Source organism: Protopterus annectens, chromosome 9.part0 (genome assembly GCF_019279795.1).
Source record: "Protopterus annectens isolate FY-2018-M chromosome 9.part0, PAN1.0, whole genome shotgun sequence".
Classification (NCBI taxonomy): Eukaryota; Metazoa; Chordata; order Ceratodontiformes; family Protopteridae; genus Protopterus; species Protopterus annectens.
Window position 1 is genome coordinate 1,367,045,448 of NC_056743.1, and position 22,828 is coordinate 1,367,068,275.

Here is a 22,828-nt window from a genome sequence, read left to right on the forward strand (position 1 = left end):
CAATTCAGTGATTCATTCATTCATTCTATGATGTCCTGTGTACGCCCACAAGTAGGTTATATAAGGCAGACAGCAGTCAAGAACAGGATGTTAGTCCATTGCAATATGCACATATATGATTTTTCTACACATCTTTGGGCAAGTTAGGAAATTGCCCACTCAACTAGCAGCATATTGAGCCATGTTGCTTATATCCTGTTTAACTCATTTCTTCCCAAGTCAGATCAATACCAAAGTTAAAAATCACCAGTCAAAATCAGCATGGAGACAAGAAGAGCATGCAGAATCCACAATGAAGTTATCCCAGGAAAGAGCCAAACTGGAAGACTAAGTAATTGTGAGATAGCAGTGTTAGATGTTGTATCTCCATGTCACTCTAATCATATCAATTCCTTGTTTGAGTTTCATTGTTAGCAGCATAAATCTCATAATACACTCCCCACCCATTGTTTTTTTGTCTGTCACTACGGATGAGATATATGTAGTGAATGTAACCCATAACACATTTGAGACTTCCCCTGAGTTTACATTACCCATTCCCCTTCTATCCATTCCATCTCATCTGGTAAAGAGGCTTGCATTGTATGCAGAGACATACTTTTCAGCATTATATCTCTGCAATGCATTTATATACACAATGAAAATATCTGTTCCCAGAACTGAACCATGTGATGCACCATTTCAAACTCCCGTTCTTCATTACAAATTCAGTCTAGTCTTGCCCTCTGTTTTATGCTTTTACCTTAAAGCCCATATGAAGGATATTTAACCTACATGTAAACATTAGTGTTAGCTAATGTGAAATGATGCAAAAATCTAAGTGGACCCCATCAATAGCCACTATACTGTTTATTACTTTGATCTGAGACTACCCTGCACTGGGTGACCACGGTGATGCAGCGGTTAGCATTGCCGCCTCACAGCAAGAAGTACTCCGGTTCGATTCTTGGCTGGGGTGCCTTCTGTGCAGAGTCTGCATGTCCTCCCTGTGGTCGTGTGGGTTTCCTCCGGGTGCTCCAGTTTCCTCCCAAAGACATGCAGTAGGTGGATTGGACACTCTAAATTGGCCCTAGGTGTGAGTGCATGTGTGTGCCTTCTGTGGAAGGTTGGGCGCTGGGCTGGCAACTCGACACTGTAAAACTCCACTGCCAATCATGAGCGGACAGATGATCCGCTGTGGCGACCCCAAACCGGGAAAAGCCAAAAGAAGAAGAAGAAGATGATCTGAGACTACCCTGCATCCATGTTGCCTTGGACCTTTTGACTCATTAGCACATTATTTTCATTATATGTATGTGATTCAATTACATTTCCATCTGCTGAGATCAGAGTAGCTGGTCTGCATTGGTTTGCCTGTCCCTTGTAAGTAGTTATATAACCAGTCACATCTGCTTTCCTCCATTACTTATATAGTTATTATCCTTCTGTACTCCATTCTTGCAAAGCATCACAAATCCTATCTGGCATTACTGATCTGTGCACCTTTCATTTTAAAGGTTGATTCAGAACCCATTCTTGCATTAGTCTACTTAAATCAGGCATCTTTCTACATACATTTCCTTTGTTTGATTTAGGTTGCATGCCACTGTTTTTAGTGAATTCTGAACAGAGAGGAGTGTTGGTTATCACAGTCATCCCTTTGTCTGCCACTTGTTATTATCTGTCTGTATTCCTTTATTGTAATAAATTATTGGCCTAGGTGCCTCATGCCAGGCCTTCCACTGTCCCTAAGAGATCTGGCATGACTAATAACATAATAGTTAAACAAACAGGAAACATGTCCAGCAATCTGTACTTCACACTGTGAAGACTTTCATTATGCAAGACCTCACAGCCAGTAAACCACCTGTGACTGCACAGATGATTCACTATAATTCTGGGAGTCAGCTCTGCCCAGTGAAAAGCACAGTGGATAAAAAGTTTATCTCAGGATATATTTATAAACAAATCTGTTCCTGCCTCCTAGAAAGCTGGTCATCAATTAAAGTTGTCCCTGCACTTTTGAATCTGTTATGTTGTATTTATATAAATGCCTCTGAAAAGCCACATGCATGTTTGTGACATCACTGCATGCATAATTCATTATTTCCTGTTACACTTACTGTCTGCATGTACTGATTTTTATATGTAAACTAAATGTAGTGAAGTGTAAAAACTTGTGTCACCTCTGGTTTACAAACAATTCCTTCTGTTTCATAAGTCTCAGCATACATTTTTCTTAGCTATAATTCTCAATGTATCTGCAAAATTCCTTCTCTCTGCTCTTAACACAGGTTGCTATTTTTTCCTTAGACCAAGTCATTGCTGTTCTGGTTGCCTCCCTTTTTCCTTATCACTCACCTAATATAATTTTTAAATGTTTTTATTAGGATTTTATGTACTGCTTCTAAAAAGAGCATTGGAGTCTTTGCCCAGCCAACAACTCTTCACAAAATATTTGACAAATAATGCTTTTTTCTTTTTTTTTTCTTTTACACCTGAAACTGGTTCAGCTCTTACCTAAATTGTTGTTGTTGCTGTCTTCTAATACTGGAAAGTAAATATTTATTCAAGGGTGCTGGAGGTTTTTTTGTGTTTGCTATATATACAGTTAGACCAACAATCCCAGGGTAAAGGAATATTCCCTTTCTCTGGGGACTGTGCAATCTCAGAGTTAGCATATATAATTAGCAGGGCATATGTTGCACAGGGGTTCTTGCCCCCCAGCAAGGAAAGTTGCCGTTTGTTTAGTCTGCTCCTGGTTAATCTATGGTATGGGCAGTATGGATGGCTGAATGGTGGATATGTTGATGGTATGGAATGTCAATACAGGTAAGTGGGGGGGATACCATGCGTGTGTGTGGGTATGTGAGTTAAGGTTAGAGTTGGGGATGAGTGAAGGATGGTTGTTTTGTGCTTGTGTGCAAGTTTGTGTATTTTAGGTTAAGGGAAAGGGTTAGGTTATGGGATAGATGTAGTGCTGTTTGTGTGTGCTTGTGAATGTTTGTGTGTCTTGTGTAGTGGCAATGTTAGGCCAAGGTTTTAATGATGTTAAGGTGTAGGTTGGGGGAAGGGCAGCATTAAGGTTAGGGTAATCAGCTATTGCTAAGGTGGTACAGCAGGGGATGGATATTATTGTTTTTCTTTCTTTTTTTCATCTCTGTTGTGCTTATTTAACTTTATCCTCCAGAAAAGTCATGCTGATGTAAAACCTGTTACCCTAGCAACTTTCTTATTTATAAGAGCAATATTTAAAATCAGACTTTGGTTTGGGCCTTTGTCCTCTCATTATTTTTGGATTTATTAAATATTATTGCATTAGGAGTTTGGGGCAGGAGGTTCATACAATGTAACATTTTCGACCCACTCTAAATGACAACAAAGATGCAAGATGTTCATGTGTTGCTGGGTCTAATACAAACTGCCTGAGATATGAATCAGCTCCAGTGGCATACAGGAATAAAGCTCATGCGGCCATACGTGAGTTAGCTGTTTGGCTGCCTGATAGGGTCTGGCATGGAGGACATGAATGAGCGACTGTTGCCAGCTCACCTGTCTTCACAGAGGGTGACAGGTTTGGCTTGTACATGGGTGACATTTACCAGGAGCACCAGGTGTTGTACACAATGGCATGATGTATATGCAGGAAATCTGAACATTTGTGTTCACAGTCTCTGTAGCAGGCAACAGGCATAGGAGCTTGGTGAGTCACCAATAGGGGGGACGCATATGTTGCTCTACATGACTAGCTAGCTTGATCTGCTCCCTACCACCTGACCCTTACCACTGAGGAATGGATGGGACAGTACAGCTACCTGGGCATGAACAAATGGGCTGTATGGCTTTTGCAGTCCATATGTGCAGGTAGAGAAACAACTTTTCCTGAAGCATAGTAGGGGTGGAGTGAAAGGGCAACTGTCCTGGGCGCACTGTAGTCTTAGGATTGAGTCCATCTATCACCATATGTACACTGCGGCATTCTGAGTGACTCACTTAACCAGATAGTACTCACAAATTACCATTGAGGACAGGAACCTACATCTTGTAGGTTTAATGGTCAGTCACACAATCAGATTACTTGTAGTGACACCCAAGCATTTCCAGCACTATGCTGTAACCACCATTTAATATAGAAGCTCCATTACAAAGCACCCACAGCCCTATTTATCTGGAAGGGCACCTTCCCACGTCTTGTATTTTAGTGATACAAAGATATGTTAACAAACAGCATGCAGTGCTGCATGCTAATCATTTAGTTTTCTGCTGCACTGAGCATTAACTCACAAATTAGAGATTCCACTGCTATAATGTACACCTGTCAGTTTTTTTAATGGGGGGGAATCTACATCCTCCCAATGGATAATTCTTAATCTCACCCCTTGTAATAATCCTTATATAAGTTGCAGCTCACACTATGATATCAGTACCAGTGACATTACCTCAGCAATAATTTTTTCCAGTTCACGGTTTTCCTTCTCCAGAAGGCGGGACTTCTCTTCCTCATTGTTGTTTATGGAAGATCCGGTCTTCATGGTGTCTTGATGTTCTGCCTGCCACTCCCCTCTTGTGATCAGTCGGCGCATCTGAAAAATGTGGTGAAAAACAGTTTTAAAGAAACGATTCTCAATATAAATTAAAAGAAGCCATTAAAGTCAGAAAAGGAATGCTGGGCTAAAAGCTATTAAACAAAATCTGTAAACAGAATAAGATGGTTAGGAGAATTCATTTATATGTATTGCAAGAACAATGTTATTGATGTATACAGAAAAGTACAGGAAGATACATTTTTAGAAAGTTAACAGCTTCTGTAGCAACTATTTCATACTTACATGTGCTCTTTGTACATGCAGGGAGATACATCCATGCAAATGGTGGCACCGCAAAGCCAGGTACTTCATTGTTCAAACAATGAATATGTTTGTGTATAGAGCTAATTAAGCAACTAATTGAAGCTGCAACACATTTGGAAGACTACACCCCATAACCCTTGAACCTATGCATGCCAAATCCATGAATGTACAACATTAGGGAAAGGATAAACTCCCAAAAATGGTACACAACAGTCTTAAGCAATTTCTATTTTACCCTGACATCAGAAAGAAAGTGCAATTATGCATCAAGGAAACACAAGAAGGACAGATAACAGAAACACAGACACACAAACACATACATACCTTTCCAACATATGTGCATATACACACACATTCAAATGGCATACATATTGGTACATATGATACGAAAATGGAGAAGATGACCTTTCTTATCTCTTCATCTTCAGATGCCACCCCTTGCCCATCTTATCAAGTACTCTCCATATTCTAACCCACTCCCTCAAACCCAATCAAATAACACCTCAATAAAAAAAACCTCTACCACTCCCGTCCATCCTCATTCTTAAATCCTAAACAATCCACAAATAACTATTTTATACCAAAGCCACACCTCTCGCCTTCTACCACACCATCCCTACAAAAAATGCCCCTTCCTGCATTTTTGCAAACACCCAAATTTATCATATAGCTCAAAATTTAAATCTCATTTTATACATTAAAAGCAATATTGAACTTAACCAAGGCCATGCTTACTAGTCTCTGGTAGACGGTCCCTGAGGCTATAGATAATGACAAACATTGCTTACCTGGATCTAGCTAAAGCATTTGATATCATCCCATATTATGGTATTATTGAAAAAATCAACTGATTGAAAATTAGTGCCTAGGTAACCCTCTGGGTAGCTAACTTACTCACAGATAGAACCCATAGATCCAAGGTTGTCAGCACATTTTATTTTAAAAGGCTTGTCGCTTGTGGTATAACTTGGAGTTACACATATGGGCCAATCATCTTTGATATATACTTCACTGATATCTCAGATGACATCAATGGTCTGCCGAAGTTTGGAGATGACTTCAAAATTCAACACAGTCATTAATTCTTCAGCTGATACCATATACTGCAAGACAACTTAACCATACAAATTCCTGAAGTCAAAATAAAAGATGCAAGCACAATGCAAAAAAAAAATCTTTAGGAGACAAGAATGCCCCTATAGCTACAACATAAATGATACTACCAAAAAAGTCTGTGTTATCATTAGAGACAATGAGCTCTCCTTTGCACAGCATGTACCAACTATAGTTGGGGGGAAAAGCTATGGTCATTCACTTACCATTGCCTCGTAGTGAAAACATACTCCAGTGGTTATTTATGGACTTCAAAGAGTCTTTTAGTGTTCAAGAACTAGATGCAACTGGCATATAGGAATAACAGTGGACTGATACTAGGGATCCTGAAAATATTGGTTCTGTTCTCCAACTGGGGATGAGAAGTTAGCAAATGCACTGTTAGCAATTTTCAGTGAGCTACGTTTACCTTGAAAAACACAGATAGACAAAGATGCTAATTTCACATTATATCTGCTAACCTTTATCTGGAGTCTCTCTATGCTAAGACATCAAAAGACTACTTCCTACCATTCTCAAGCAAACAGTCTGCTGGTGAGTTTTAATTCTACTCTACTCTTAATACCATGTTAAAAATATTTGTAGATCAGTTTATGTGGAAGAGGGAGACAGTTGTCCCCCATCTCCTCTTTGTATGCAGACAGGCATCCCAGAAATGTACATGTTTGCCACTTTAGTTGCTCTATCATAACAGGGAGAAGATGCCACTTTATTAAATATGCAGTTAGTAGAGTATGTAAGTCATAACCGCAACAAGTCTGTTGTACTGTGCATGTAAATGTTAGGACTGTGTTTTGGGAGGTCATGAGGTTGGGCACAGTAGCACATAACAGCAGCAAAGGATCAGGCATGACCTCACAGTCAGGCCCTGAGAATACACTGTTGGATAGAAGGCAATGGAGCATATTCCTGTTTGGCACAGTAGATCACAGACGGCATGTGAGGGTCCCTTCACTATTCTGAGAAATGTAAATGATGTAATCTATATAGTGGTGCTGCTAGCGGGTGGTATAAACACAATCTCTACCATGTTACCACGGAGAAGCCCTACCAGGGCAAGGAGGCACTGGTATGCAGTATCTGCAGTGGGTTGAAACACAGGAGTTGGGGGAAGGGTCATGTGATAGTCTGTCTGATACCTTAGCTTAGTAGAAGGGGAAATAGTTTCACAGTAGTTATTTTCTATTCAAGTTTACAAAATCTTAGCAGTACTAATGTAGTCTGGGACATGTGCACTTCTAAGCCAATAAGTGACCAATTGTTAGGGCACCAAATGAACACTGGGACCTAATGGCGCAACAGATAGGCTACCTACAACATGCTTGAGCAGGGAAAGCAAAATAATGCAGAAGGAGCAGCAGGAAATATTGGAGGTGAGACAATCAAGGAATCCAAAAGCCAATAGGCTTTGCTAGTAGTACTGATATCAAGGAATTATGTGAGCACCCAGTTCTGTGAAAACGACAAAAACATGAATGAGTCACATTGAGTCAGATGTTTTCCACATGCCTAAAACCGATGAGGCCTCACAGCAACTGGTTGGGGTTAATTGTCTAACTGCTACTGACCTAATGATTGCTGGCATGTGGCTCAGGAACCCACAGCAAGGAAGTAGTCAACCTTTGTTAGACTTTTTGAATTGTACAGTTTCACCAGATGACCTTTGGGATTAGCAATGTTCCATTAACCTTTCAAATAATGGTGAATGACATGTTAGCAGGAACTGGCAACTGTGTTCTTGGGTACATAGATGACAATACAATCTATATATGGTCCTGGCTAGGACATACTCCACATGTCACGGATGTGCTATGCAAACTAAAATGGGTGAAGTTAGCTATTAAGGAAAACAAATGTCAGGCGGGAATAGCAAAAGTATCTTATCTTTGCCACCAAGTGGGTGGTAATACGATTATGCCACAGCTTACCACTGCTACCAAAAAGCAGGAAAGGGCACTTCTAGTAACAGGGTACTGTATGAAGCTTGTACCTTGGTATAACACAATGGCCACTCTGGTTATTGGCCTTACCTGAGAAGTATGGTTATTAGCCTGTTAGAAGGCATTCAAGAAGTTCACAAAGGCCTTGATTGGACCACTCGACTAACTATTCTAGACTACAATCAATACTTGATAGTGCAGTTAATGCTTCAAATCATGGTTTGGGGCTGTGCTTAGCCAGATTTCTCCTGTATGAGAGGAACATTGGGGAATATATCTCAGTTGTAGAAGTTGTAGACTTAGCCCACTGAGGAATCACATGCTGCTATAGAAAAGGAATGTTTGGAGATAGTTTGGGCACTTCAGAACATTAACCCTACCTGTATGGTAGAAAATTCAATGCGATTACAGATCACTCTCTTTTAAAGTGATATCCTCTGGCCAGTGCTCAAAGTACTCAGATGAAATTTAGGATTACAGCCCTACAAAATGACAATCCAGCATAGGAATGGTGCTTGCAATGCATACCCAGATGGCTTGACAAGATGACAGACTGGGTGATGTACCCAAGGGATGTATCCTCAAATCAAGTTTAATTTCTTTGGATGTCTCAAGAAAACTTGTTTTAGATCTAGATGGGGAGACATGTTACAAACTATATATAAATTGCAACTGAATTTTAATAAAAAAATGCAACAAAGTTGTAAAAACCAAACATATAGGAGTATGTCCCCTTGCATCAATGCGTAGAAGCATCCATGTACATTCCATTGATTTCTCCAAGAGGATGTCACTGCCGTTATGGAAGGGAATACTATATGCCTCACGGGTACCAAAAGGAAAGAGAGCCATAAAATTGGGTCATTTGATCTATGAATAATGGTATAAAAACAGTTTCCTTAAATGTTAGTAGCATTAAAACAAAGATTAACAGTAGTACAGTGGCTTATGAAAAAAGAAAAACTAGGCATAATCTGATTGCAGTGTATTCAATTGATTTAATAATTTAGGCAACAAATAATTTTAACTTATCTGATGTGGGGAGACAATGTGGAGTTTTAGTATGTTTGAATGCTCAGGATGTGTGCCATGATCATCAGTAATACAAATTCTACTTTACTGGAAGTTGCTACTGCTTTTGAGCAGGGTATAGCTGCATTTATGACATATTAATATAAAGTCTCATGTGGCTGTATGCCTTATATGGGCATGCAACTATAAATAAAACGATTGTGAAGCGTATTTATTAATTAATACTGATATATTATACATAAAAAAAGAGGTTGGGAAGTGAATCTAATCCTATTATTAGCTGACCAGCAATGCCCTGAATTAGTTTTGAAAGTGATACATGGACACTCCAATCACTAATATATCAAGTGCCATGAAAAGTGAATGTAACTGGACATCATTCACATTGTTAGAAACTTTTTGCAAATTGCTGAATCTGTGAAGTGAGGTTTTCTTCATTCTATAGATGTATGATGATTGCATGTGTCATTATTCGGCAGATACTATAGATGATAGCAAAGCATAGTAACATTCTATAGATGTATGATGATTGCATGTGTCATTATTTGGCAGATACTATAGATGATAGCAAAGCATAGTGATTTTTCTCTTGTCATCTATTCCAAAGATCTTGGATTATGTGTAGAGGATCACAGCTCTGAAAAAGCTGAATTTGATTGCTGAAAAGATCATTATTAGTCAGATATGGTAGGTTAAATTACTGCAACATTAAAGTCAAGAGATCTTTCTTCCCTCAAGACTCATGCTTGTTTATTGATACTCCTATGTTGACAAATAAGGGGAAACAGTTAATGTTATGATACACTCCTCACCAGAATAGTAGTAATGATAGCATTTGTTATGGACAATCTGACGTGAGATATCAGCACACGCGGGAAAAAATCACTGGAACAGTCAACGGACTCACTATATACCTTAGAGTTTAAAGTGTTCTAGTCACTTTCAAAAGCATATTTTTTTGCAATTAATTTCCTACCTTGTTATACTCCTCAGGTTTAAAATGCAAGTGATTTTGCAAAGAATTATGATTATAGTGCATTATTATAGATATATTACTTTCACCAAACACTAAGTTTTTTCTATATAACCTGTAAAGTGATGTAATGCTAGGCATTGCATAATGATTTAAATACATTTGCAATTCATTGCGTGTAAGCAAAATAAAATAAAATAAAACTTTTACATAGTTGTGTTAATTTTCAATGTGAGTTTTTCCACCTGCAAAAAATAGTTGACATTGTTTCTTTCTACGAAGTAAAAACTTCCTGCTAATACAGTTATCAGCAATATACAGCAGCTTTTACATTAACTTTGTCGGTGAGGCATTATGGCTTCAGTCTTTCATGACATCATGGCAGGGATTTTCAGATGTGAGAAAAAAATCGAGAGGGTTGTCTTTATCATCTAAATAAAATGCCAAACCACTGAACTTTCTGCATCAAAAATGTGTAATATGGTATTTTAAATGGCAAGGAGGTTATATCCAACTCCCAAGGTTTGTTACCTGTACTTAGTTCAGAAAATGCCTAGTGCAATTTAAGGACACCTGGATAAATACACACCTGGAATAAACATGGGGTCTGAGTCTGAACGTTAATACCTGCCTGCACATAAAGGAAGTTACTTTATCCTGCCTAGCACGTTTGGAACCTAGTAGGCCTAAACCAGTTCTAAAGCAGTTATAACAAAAATCATATCCTGGCAACATTACTCATATTATAGATTTACTAAATAGCATATTCCTATGTAATCTGAAGCAGCAAAATATGTTATTTGTTATACTGTGAGCACATTAAGAGAAATAAAATAATGGATGTAAAAAAAAAGATAAAACAGTTTGTAACCCCTGCAGACTGAATATCAAAATTATCTAGAAAAATATTATATAAAAATAATTTTTCATTTAAGGCAATAGGGGATTACTCTTGTTATGACTGCAGGCCGTGCAGGTTTATAACTAATAAGACCTACATTGTTAATGCTTTTATACTAATACAACTGTATCTAAGAAAGTAATGACAGATTTACTTGTGCTAGTATTAATATATTTTGCCATGCACTGCATGCATGCTGTAGTTGTTTATATTCTGGAAAAGTACACCCAAGACATTAAGGACACATAGTGCAGAGCATTGTAGAGCCTCTGTGTTCAAGAAATGTAATAATGATTTATATAACCACAGTGCATCATATATCAAATTTGTAAGAACTTTTGTTTTTCTTGTTTTAGAAATATTAGGTAAGAAAAAAGAGAAAGAAACTGGCTTGGGAGCACAGGTATAATGCTTTTCAATACCCTGGGTTCATTGATTTTTGAAAACATTAAGAAATTAAAGTACTGATTGTACTTTATTCATTTATCATAAAGTCATGAAATGTTGATTTGTAAATGCAGACTGACATTATTTCAACCAATGAAGTTTCATTATTATCATCTGATTTTCATGAATTTAAGTTAAAATTTTTTTAAACAGTTAGGAGAATAAAAATGTTATGTTGTTGTTTGTCTTTGGCTTTTTCCCAGTAAGGGGTCGCCACAGTGGAACTCTGGTCCGCTAATGATTGGGAGTAGATTTTTACGAAACGCCGAGGTGCCAGCTCAATGCCTAACCTTCAACGAAGGCATGCCCATTTACGCACACGTCTTTCAAACGCTACCCAACCACGGGGAGGACATGCAGACTCCACACAGAAGGCACTCCCAAGCCCAGCCGAGAATTGAACGAAGGAACCTCTTGCTGTGAGGTAACAATGCTACCGCTGTACCACCGCGGCTGCCCAGAATATATGCTTTAAAAAACAAAAACATTAAACACCTCAACTTAATTGCTCAATAACTCTGAACAAACCAGAAAAGAATGCAAGGAGCAAAGGCCTAAAATCAGGAACAATTTTTAAATATTACTCGATTCATTTAGAAGGTCAGTAGAACAACATATTTTCTTCAATATGCATATTTTTTGAACAATTTTGTGTCTTTCGGCTTTTCCCGGTTAGGGGTAGCCACAGCAGAACTCCGGTCCGCTAATGATTGGTAGTGGATTTTTATGTACCGGGTTACCAGCCCTGATGCACAACCTTCAACGAAGGCATGCCCATTCACGTATGCCTCCCCACAGAAGACGCTCTAGCTGAGAATCGAACGGGACAACGTCTTGCTATGAGGCGACAACGCTACCACAGCACCACCACCACAGTTTATTTTTTGAACAATAAGAAGCATTGAATTCTAATTACTGGCATTACTGACAGAATTTTCAGTAATTGAACAGAAAATTAAAAAGTATACAAGGGATAGGGCAAACATATGATGTGTAATTGGGAATAACCAAGAGGCTTGAAAGGCACCACACATTTACTTTAGTCATTTTAATAAATTACTTACCATTTTGCTCTTTTATCCATGAACTGATGCTTTATTTCACTTTACAGTCTTCCTGTTATCTATGTCTTAAATGCATTAGTAAAATTAAACTAGAGCAGTGATTTACATTTTGACCATTTTTCTTTTCAACATATCAATCCTTGAGGTACAGCAACATTTGAAGAATTATTCATAGCAGCTAAGCTTGAGGAAGATGACTAGCATAAACTACAGACATGAAGGTAACTCTTAATGATTTCCTGACAGTGAAGGTCTAAAATCAGTGGCATCTCTTTCGATTCAGGTGAAGTTCATCTCAACTGCTGGAGGAGCATGGACACTTAATTTATAAGACAGTGCAATTTTTGATCAAGTAGCCGATGTTGAACCTCTGTCATTGCTAGAAGGCCCCATTTACAGCATATTTTCTGTTTTGCTGCAGGCACTCTCTTGGATGTTATTCATATAATTAAATATCTGGACCACGGAACTGATCTGCATCTATGACATTGCAAAGGACAGCTGTCTGTATACAGGAATCTTTACTTTATGCACTAGGTATATATACTGTTCTTAAAAAAGCTATGCAAGGTTTTCACTGGATGCCTTCTAGTATTTTCTGTCAGCACCTAAGTGCACAATATTTTCTGTACTGGGCATTCCCTCTTAACATGTAATGCAAGAAACACAGCTCACTACTGGTAAAATCCTATCAGGATTTTTTGCTGTAGGGTTCTTTTTGTGTTGTAGTTTTCATTTGTACCACTAGATAGCAGTATATGCAAGTGCTGCATACTATATAGCAACTTTGTTGGAAAATAACCTTTGAAATTAAGTTCAGCCATTCTCTTATTTCACATGCAGGTGCTTACATGACTTGTGTTGCACTATGGGGATATGTGTAGTAACCCTGTTTTATTTTTTCTTTTGAATATGACTGTGTGCCCAGCACCTTCTATAAGGAAATGCTGTTATGTTTAAATCAAGAAAAAAAAAGTTAAATAGCCTTGTCTCGTGATATTATAGAGCACAGTATAATTCTTTCATAAATCAAGACTAAGTTATAGTACACTGATGATTTCTAATGTAGGTAAAAACATCTGTCTGAACAAACCTATTTCATAGGTCTTTACAGAAAGACCATGTGGTCCCTAAAGTGAACCAGGCTAACTTAACTCATGGGGTCTGTATATGTTAACCATAATAATCCTCATTATGACAATTGGGAGGGTGGCCTAATGGTTAAGGTGTTTGCCTTACAAACACAAGAGGCAGGGTTTGAATCTCACAAAGGATAATTGGCTAGGCTTAAAAATGGCTCAAAAGGGCAGTTAGCCCAGTACAAACCTATGAAATATGGCCAATAATGTTGCTCTTTTCCCAAATAATTCTTTTGTCAGGACAGCTACTTTTTGCTGCAGTACTGATGATAGAGATGAAAGAGAGGTGCTCTATAAAAAGTAGAGAGTCTTAAGAATTTCTGGACAAAAACTGGTGGGCAAGAAGCACTGGTCTTATCCTCCAGAATGAAGGAACATTTCTGTTGCATGCAAAACATAGCTAAGGTACTGTCCCCTTAGGCAATCACTTGTTCCTATTACTTTTATTAATGACTATGGGAAAAGACTTAAAGTTGTAAGAGAAGGAGCTTAAAACTGTTGTTTTCTCTGCAAAGTGGAAATATAAGAGCACTGCTATGAAGAAATCAATTTCTTTTTATGGCTCCAAGCATTTTTCTTTTTGTAATTTGAAAATGCAGTTGTGGAAGATACTACAAATAATTATAAAAAAAACTTAAGCCTGGTTTTGTTTAATAGAGAGACGGAGTCCTAGCTATGACCCAGACAACATGAGTTTGACTAGTGGTGAACATACTGGAACAGCTGGGCAGGGGAAGTTGAGACTGAGTATTTTACACCAGCTCACCAGTCTGGATGGAGGCAAATGATGGTACTGAGTGACCTTAACTGCCCCCATACAAGTTGTGGCTTGCAAGACAACAACATCTTTAGGATCTGTGCAATCCAGTGATGGCAGCCTTAACAGGAATCTATGTGAAAGTATGCGCATGTCAAAGAAGCACATACAACAACCATACTCCCATAAAACCCCTGATAGCTGTCAGAATGACTGCTCAGTTAGGTGGAATTGTGGATAAAGTGATGGTCAGTACACAGTGAGAGAAAGATTACACAAAAATACCCCTTACTGGAATATGCCCACACATTAAATGAAAGTTTTAAAAAGGTTTCTGATTCATTTACTAGCTGCATTAATATATAAGTTAGTACAATATTTACAATTATTCTGCACATTCAGATAAAAAACGTCATACTTCAGCATTAACATTTATATCTCTCTAAACTTAGACAAGTTAGCGTGAGGACTGGAGTGCATGATATGCACACTTTGTGGTAACCTTTTTTGATTCAGAGACAGCCCTGCCACAGTGCTACAACATAAAGATTTGCAGCATCATAGTGGGCAGCCTCCGCATCCTTGCTTTATGTTAATGAGGCATTCTGGGGAGATGCATATGCTAATTATCCATTTGCAAATTCAGAGATTCAGATAAGCACGCAGCTGCATAAATTAACACTGCTGTGCTTGACCACTCATGGTAACAAATGCTTGTTCATTCATCTCAGTAGAGGTAAGAGATGGACAGTTTAGTAGTCAAGCAGTGTAGGTATGTGTCAGTGTGTCTATATAAGGGGCTACATATGTGACATTATCTGTGAAAGTGTGTGTATCTGCCTGGGAGGCTGCAGAAGGGATTTGGCCAGGGGGTAGGTTAGGTATGTGCCGGTGTGTGTGTGTGTGTGTGTGTGTGTGTGTGTGATAAATGCATGAATGTATGTCTGTGCATGTGAATATGTAATAAATGAGTGTTTGTGTGTGTGTGTGTCTGTGAGTTGGGGTAGCTCTTATACTTCCCACATACTCCTACACTAATGAGCAAATCCTGCAATATTGGGATGGAGGAACAATAGCCACCAAGGACAATTCTACAGACATGGATCGGATGGGAACACTAGCCACTAGGGAGAGCTCTGTAGACATGGGTCAGAGGGAAACAATAGACATCAGGGATAACTTCTCAAGCCTTAATGGCAGTTAAACATAACATGGGTTGGAGGAAACAAAAAACTAGGGACAACTTTCCATGCCATAGGTTCATAGGTTCATAGGAGGGTACTAGGCTATTGGCCATAGGGCCTATATAAGCCTAGCCAAAAATGTACCCTGGCTTTCGCCACCCAAGAACATTATTTTCCTGTGCCCCTGTCGAGCAGAGCCACAGAAGTGATCCCCAGGGTGAATTTCCTATCTCTCATCCAATCATCAAGATTTTTCTTGAAGAGTGCTAATGAGGAGCTCTGTTTGACATAGATAGGTAGTCTGTTCCAGAGTATGGGAAGTCTCTGGGACAGGAATCTATCCCTCCAGCATGTTCTGTTTATTGTGGTGATAAGGTTTAGGTCCCTAGAGCGTGTAGCTCGGAGGGATTGGGATTTCTTTAAGTGGAGCATGTCCAACAGCTCTGGGTTTGACATAGCATTGAATGTTAGGCAGAGATCACCTCTGAGTAGGTGATATGCAACAAAGTAAAGCTGGAGTTTTTTGAGATGGTCTGCATAGGGCATATGTTTGAGGCCAGTAATCCTCTTTGTGAGGTATTTCTGTGGCCTTTCCAGTTGTTGCAGATATCTTGTGAGGTACATACCAAAAGGAGCATTGTACTTTATAATCGGTCTAATGAGTGATGAGTAGAGGGGAACAATGACCTCTTTTTTTCTGGATGAGAAACGTTTTATGAGGTGAGCCATGCAGAAGGATTTCCTGACCACTGTAGTGATGTGATTATCAAAGGAGAGACTACTGTCCACCTGTGTCCCAAGGTCTCATCACATTTTCAGCATTAAGTAGACTACCAGCTATGTGGTAGTTCATGGGTACAGAGTTTTTACCAAAGGAGATGACAATACACTTTTTGGCATTGAGCTTCAGGCCATGGCTTTGACACCAGGCATCTGTCTCAGTGACTTTTGGATTGTATATCAACTGGTTTTTGTCTGTACATTTACAGCATTGCTGTTTTCAGTTTTTATCAGTCTCATTAAAGTGAAGATTTTATTTATCGTAGTGTCCTTGCTAGCTGTTATTTGGGCTCTCAGCTTCTTACTAAGGTTGATCAGGGTGTTCCTCCAGTCATGGGATTTTACTAAGTTATTGGCTTGGATTTTCAGTTGTTGTAGAGTTTTTTTATGGCAGAGGACCACCAAATCAGCTTCCTTTTTTTTGGAGGATAGCATCTTGGTTCTATTAGGGATAGCATGATCCATGCACTCGTGTAAGTGCTTATAAAGTGAATTTGTGTAGGATTCAGCAGTCGTAACTCTACTGTCCGTCTGCATGGGTGTCATGAAGTTTGCCACTTCTATTGTCCGTCTGCATGGGTGTCATGAAGTTTGCCACTTCTGTCTTATGTAGTGTGAAGTTGGCTTTGGAGAAGATTTTATGGTGATTTCCCTAATTGGGGGTGGGTCGGGATGTGGATGACTAGGGTGATTAGCCTGTGGTCGGATCTGACCAACAAGGAATTGATCTCTGGTGTGGAACACCGGTTGCCCATGTTGGTAATGACCAGGTCTAGGATATTACTGCCCCTGGTGGGGATGTGAATAAGCTGATCCAAGGCATTGGAATTTATGAATTCCAGAGAACGTTGAGCAAAAGATTTGGTACATGAGTAGTTTTCCCAGTTAATGGTGGGGTAGTTGAAATCGCCCATTATTAGGGTGTTAGGTTGTACCCTAATACTTTCCAGTGCATGAAGAAATGAGGAGTGGCAATCCTGGGGCATGGTGGGGGGTCTGTAGCAAGCTACAATTTGGATTGCGGTCTTGCCCAGAGTTAGTTGCACTTGGATAATCTCGGATGCATTATTCTTTTCAACTAGCCTGGAGGTGTGGATATCCTTAATGAATATGGACACGCCTCCACCTTTAGTGCTTCATTCTGGGTTACGTGGCCGAAAAGTGTGGTATGAATTATAGCCTGGTAATGCATGGGTGCTCTCTGGAGCTTTGAACCAGGTCTCTGTCACTGCACAGATGTCGATGTTCTCCATTTTAAGAAGTGCCTCGAGTGAGTGCATTTTGAGGTTTAGACTTCTAGCATTGAATAGCATTAGCCTCAGATTTTGCTTGCTTGTACCTGTTACGGTGGTGAATTTGTCATTTGAACCTTTCCTAAAAAAGGCACTATGGGGGTGGCAAGAGCCTTAGCCAGTATCCACAATCCCAAGGGTGACAGGTGCAAGCAATCTCTGGCAAAGCATTGTGGTCTGTCGATCATGTCGTCACAGGCAGACAAATACTGTATCCCCTTATATTGACACCAGAAGCTTAGCCAATTGTTGAAGTCAATCATTTTGTCCTTGTACTGTGGCATCATTCTGGGTGATGTCAGGATGCTACTCAGGGTCAGGGTCATACCTGCCTGGGCTACAAGATCGGAGAGCTCCTCCATGTCTCTTTTCATGTAGTCCAGGGAGGTACGTCTTAGGTCACTCACACCAACATGGACAATGACAGTGTCATATTTGACTTGTTGTGGAGTGACCTGAGTGCGTGCGTTATGTGGTGGATCCTGGCACCTGACAGGCAGCTAACTTTCTCCTTGTTTAGCCTGGTGAGTGGAACATCAGTGTGCCTGACTATAGAGTCACCTATGACTAGAGTGTTAGGTACGTTGTTATGCCTTATGGGTTGTGGTTGATAATGGCACTTAAACATAATGGAGATCAGTGTAAACACTAGACAACAGGGAGAACACTGCACCTTTGACACACTAAACCACGCATTACAGCCAAGTTACAGTTACCTCCTACTTTGCCTCTAGACATCAAATATTGCTTGTTTATATTTGCATTAATAATTCCAAAGCCATGCTATATACAAGGTATCAGAATATTTTATCTTGAAGCATACATGATGGCAAACACAACTGTATTGATATTTGACCTCTGTTAATGAGTATTTGTTAGAACTGTAAGGTGATGACTTCATTTTTTTAAAGGCTCAAGCCACACCCACTGGGAGTTAAAGGTGCACACTCAAAAGAGCTGTATTGGAAGGAATGAGTCCCATTGAACTAACTAATAAGTTAGTGCAACAGGGTTTTAACCATATAATCAGGATCCTGGGCATTATTCTATATGTGTAACAGTCCCTGACTTATGGGGGAGAGGGACAATGTACATTAAGCACACCTCTCAACCTTGTAATGCAAAACATCAAGACAAAGCCAAAATTACTTCTTCTTCTTTCAGCTTTTCCCAGTTAGGGGTCACCACAGCAGATCACCTTGTCCGCTCTTGATTGGCAATGGAGTTTTACAGTGTTGAGTTGCCAGCCCAGTGCCCAATCTTCCACAGAAGGCACACACATGCACACACTTACACCTAGGGCCAATTTAGACTGTCCAATCCACCTGCAGCATGTCTTTGGGATGTGGGAGGAAACCGGAGCACCTGGTGGAAACCGACACGACCACAGGGAGGACATGCAGACTCTGCACAGAAGGCACCCCAGCCGAGGATCGAACCGGAGAACCTCTTGCTGTGAGGTGGTAATGCTAACCACTGCACCACCGTGGCTGCCACAAAGCCAAAATTACTGGTGGGACAAAATCATGGACAGATTTTAATCATCTCTCCTACAGATTTTAATCATCTCTCCTACAGACTTAGAAAGCCTCTGGTATAACAGCTTTTGCATTATTGTGCATTTACTGAAGAATATAAAGTGTGCAACTCAAATATCTGGCATTAATGACTGACTATAATTATCCATGAGTTACCAAGGAAGGAAATAGAAGACATTGGGAACATTCTGACAACACAGGGATAGGAATGGTGTGTGTGTGTGTGTGTGTGTGTGTGTGTGTGTGTGTGTGTGTGTGTGTGTGTGTGTGTGTGTGTGTGTGTGCATCTGAATGCGTGTATTGTGTGTGGGACAGTGAATGAGGAGAGATGCCTGTTCTAACATGATGCATCGGTCACCACTGTTAACTACCACAAGAAACTACTGATCACCACCTGTGGTAGTTAACAGCTATTCTGAGACATGCAGATTAACCAGTAATGAGGTCTTTCCTCATAATGGCTAATGTGTCCATGAATCAAAAATACTGCATCGTGTAAACAGGATCTTTTTGTTGCACCCTTAAAGTGAGTGATGGGGTGATTTCTGAATGTCTTTTATGATATATGTTTTTTTATCTTGTTTTATGCCTCCAGTTCTGCTTCACAATAAAACATCTTGGCGCACTTGCGGTGAAGAAGAAAATCAACAAATTTTTAGGATTCATGTAAGTCTGAACAAATATATTTGGTAGATATCTCCTTATGTTGTTACAATAAGGGCACCTTGACAGAACAGGTTCTATGACCTTATTCCTCAGGTCGCATAGACACTGTTGCTATACATTAGAGGAACACACACTACCATTCCAGACATTTCCTTTAAACACTTCAGACTGATATCTGGACTATGCTATTTTTAGATCTCTATTTTAGACATCCAAGTAATCAATATTATTCCCTGACTTAGGTTTTTGTGCATAAAATCTGGAAAAATATTCTTTCATTTAATTTCTTCTTCTATATGTATAAAACATAGAAAATGTCATCATTAAATTTCTTTATCCCTATTCTGTTACACTTCCTTTATTAGCTCTCTAAAGTCAGGATTCGCTTCTCAGTTGATATTACATTTTATATAAATAAATTTCCAAATATTCTATCCATATTCTTCTTCTTGAATCTTTTAGATACGTTTTATCAGGTATTTGTCCTTATACTCATTTTTGCCAATCATTTTAATCCCAAATTGTCAGTGCTTTGTAGCTACGTCAGCTATACACACTTTACTAATAGTTGGGCCATTTTATAAAGCCCTACTCTTTCTTTAACTTAAACTCATTTCTCGTATAATTCTGGCAATGAAAGATGCAGCTGCATTGCTTTTGTAATTATCCTATATATAGGCTTGAATAATCTCTAGGACTTTTCTGTTGTACCATTTTCGGCAACATATGGTACAATTACAAAAAAATAGCTTTTATAGGGAGTAATGGAAAATAGACCATCATGCTAATATGCTGTCTATTCTGAGCAGGTCTTTACTAATTTTATCTGTTGTTGATATTCTGTGCTCTCTATGCATTGTCCAGCAGTTATTGAAGAAATTTATATTCAGATAAGCAAAGCTGTTTAAGTATTTCTAAATCTCTTCCTCTGAAGTGGACATTGAAGTCTTGCCTCTTATACGTGTTATAAATTTACTTGGTTTTCACCACATTTATGCAGAGATTATGGTCTGCTGTAAACTTGGCTGGATATTCTCTCTGCTTTTTCTGCATTTCCAGGTAAGTTGCCAAATTTAAAAAAACAATGTCCGCAAAACCTGTGGCTGCATAAAGCTGTTTGCTTACTTTAGGAATATGTAGAGTTATGCCTAATATACCAATGCCTTATTTTTTTTAATACACTAATCTTGATTATGAATATTAAAAGGATATTGGAAGGTACAGAATTATAGGGAAATGCATTGCATTTCTTTACCCTTTATGAATTTCACATTTCGACATTACAGGTTCTTTTATTGATATCACCTGTTCGCAGGTCGAACTGTATAGAAGTGAAATTGTACTAACGCATTGTGTCTACAACCTGTTTTATTATCAGTACCTTCCACTGACCTCCAGATGACAAAAGGTATAACTGTTACTAATGCACACAAATGGAGCCGTACATTATCACAAGATATTAAAACATTATTTATTTATTTATTTATTCCAGTTTGATGACCGGGGAGGTCCACTGAGCTCAGGGAAGTTTCCAGTGAAGGCCCGGGGAGAAAAGCTCCAACAATACATAGTTACATGAATAATTACTAAGAAACTTTGCATAACTGACAAATAAACAGGTAGCATTCATAAAGAAACAATTACAATTTTGTTTAGATGCAAAAAAACAGGCAAATGGCCTTGAGGCTAGACTTTACAGTATAGTTATATATACATAATACAAATGAGCAAGGTTAGCTAGGTGAGAGGTTAGCCAGGAGTAAAAGTGTAGGAGACCTTGAGAGGTATAGGGTGAAGAGTACAGTTGCATTTTCTGTTTGAGTAAAGGTGAGAATGAAGAAGAGTTTTAAAGTTTTCGAGGTTATCGCAGGTCCTAAGAGTGGAGGGAAGAGCATTCCATTTTTTTGGCTAAGGTGAAGGAAAGCAGAAGTTGACCAGCTGGGCGCTTGGGTTTGTGGATTGTGATTAGGTTTTGGTGGGTAGATCTAAGTGTTCTATGGGTAGTATATGGTTGTAGGATATTGGATAGTGCAGGGCACTTGGTAGGTTGGAATAGCAGTCTATAGGCAGTCATGACTTGGAGAAAGTCAAGCTGGTTATGGAGTTCAAGCCAGTTTAATGAGTGAAGGGAGGAACAGTGATGAGAGGAAGATTTGGCTTTGGTAGCAAATCTGTAGATTTTATTGTAACATATTTCTAGTTTGGGGGATAGTGAGGAGGATAAATTAGTAAGCAGAGGGGTGCCATACAGTAGAGAGGGAAGGAGATAAGAAGTGGTGAGAGTTAGTCTGGCAGCAGGAGAGAGGAAGTGGTTGTTTCTATAAAGTAGGTCGAGTTTTATGTGGGTTTTCTTTATGTTTAGCTGGACGTGAGTATTAAATTTTAGGTGTTCATCAATGGTTACACCAAGAAGTTTGGCGGAGGGAACGACCTCTAAAATGGAGTTGTTATGGCTGGTTATTTGGAATAAGTTTTTATCAATAAGGGAGGACTTAGAAGGAGAGAATAGAAGGATTTTAGTTTTGTTAGCATTTAATGAGAGGTGATTTTGGAGCATCCAGTTTTCAGTAGTTGAAAAGGCAGTTTGTGTCAGAAGTTGGAGATCTGTTAAGTTGGAGGTGCAGCAGATCAAAGTAGAATTGTCAGCATATTGAACAATTTTAGTATTGGGTATGGTCTTCTAAAAGTCGTTAATAAAGATGTTGAATAGAACTGGGCCAAGTATGGATCCTTGGGGTACTCCAGTCGGGGTAGGACGGAAGGTGGAGGTGCCCTGGCCCCATTTGACAGCCTGGGATCTGTCAGAAAGATAACTGGAGAACCAGGGAGAGTTTTGTGGGAGAGATTGAGATTAGACAGATGATTAAGAAGGTGGGTGTGGGAGATGGTATCAAAAGCTTTAGATAAGTCCAGCAGAACCGAGGATACTAAATTACCTGAGTCCCAGGCTAAATTGACAGTATGCAAGAAGGAGAGAAGGGCGGTGTTGGTACAATGTCCTGGGTGGAAGCCATGTTGGGTAGGAGAGAGTAGCTGGTGTTTGGTAAGGAATGGCAAGAGCTGAAGATGGATGCATTTTTCAAAGAGTTTAGAGAGAGGGGAAAGGATGGCTATGGGGCGGAAATTAGATACGTTACAGTTTTTGCCACCCTTGTGAAGTTGAAGAATATATG

General features: G+C 39.2%; 1 protein-coding gene across 2 annotated transcripts in view; it reads right to left on the minus strand.

Annotated features, from left to right (window-relative positions):
* The window catches only part of LOC122812081 (gamma-aminobutyric acid type B receptor subunit 1-like), a 2,214,644-nt gene that overhangs the window by 11,583 nt on the left and 2,180,233 nt on the right, over nt 1-22,828 (minus strand). For both annotated transcript variants that reach the window (XM_044084349.1, XM_044084350.1), the window contains one exon: nt 4,419-4,562. In XM_044084349.1, the coding sequence (XP_043940284.1) occupies nt 4,419-4,562 (144 nt within the window). The remainder of the gene's footprint in view (nt 1-4,418; nt 4,563-22,828) is intronic.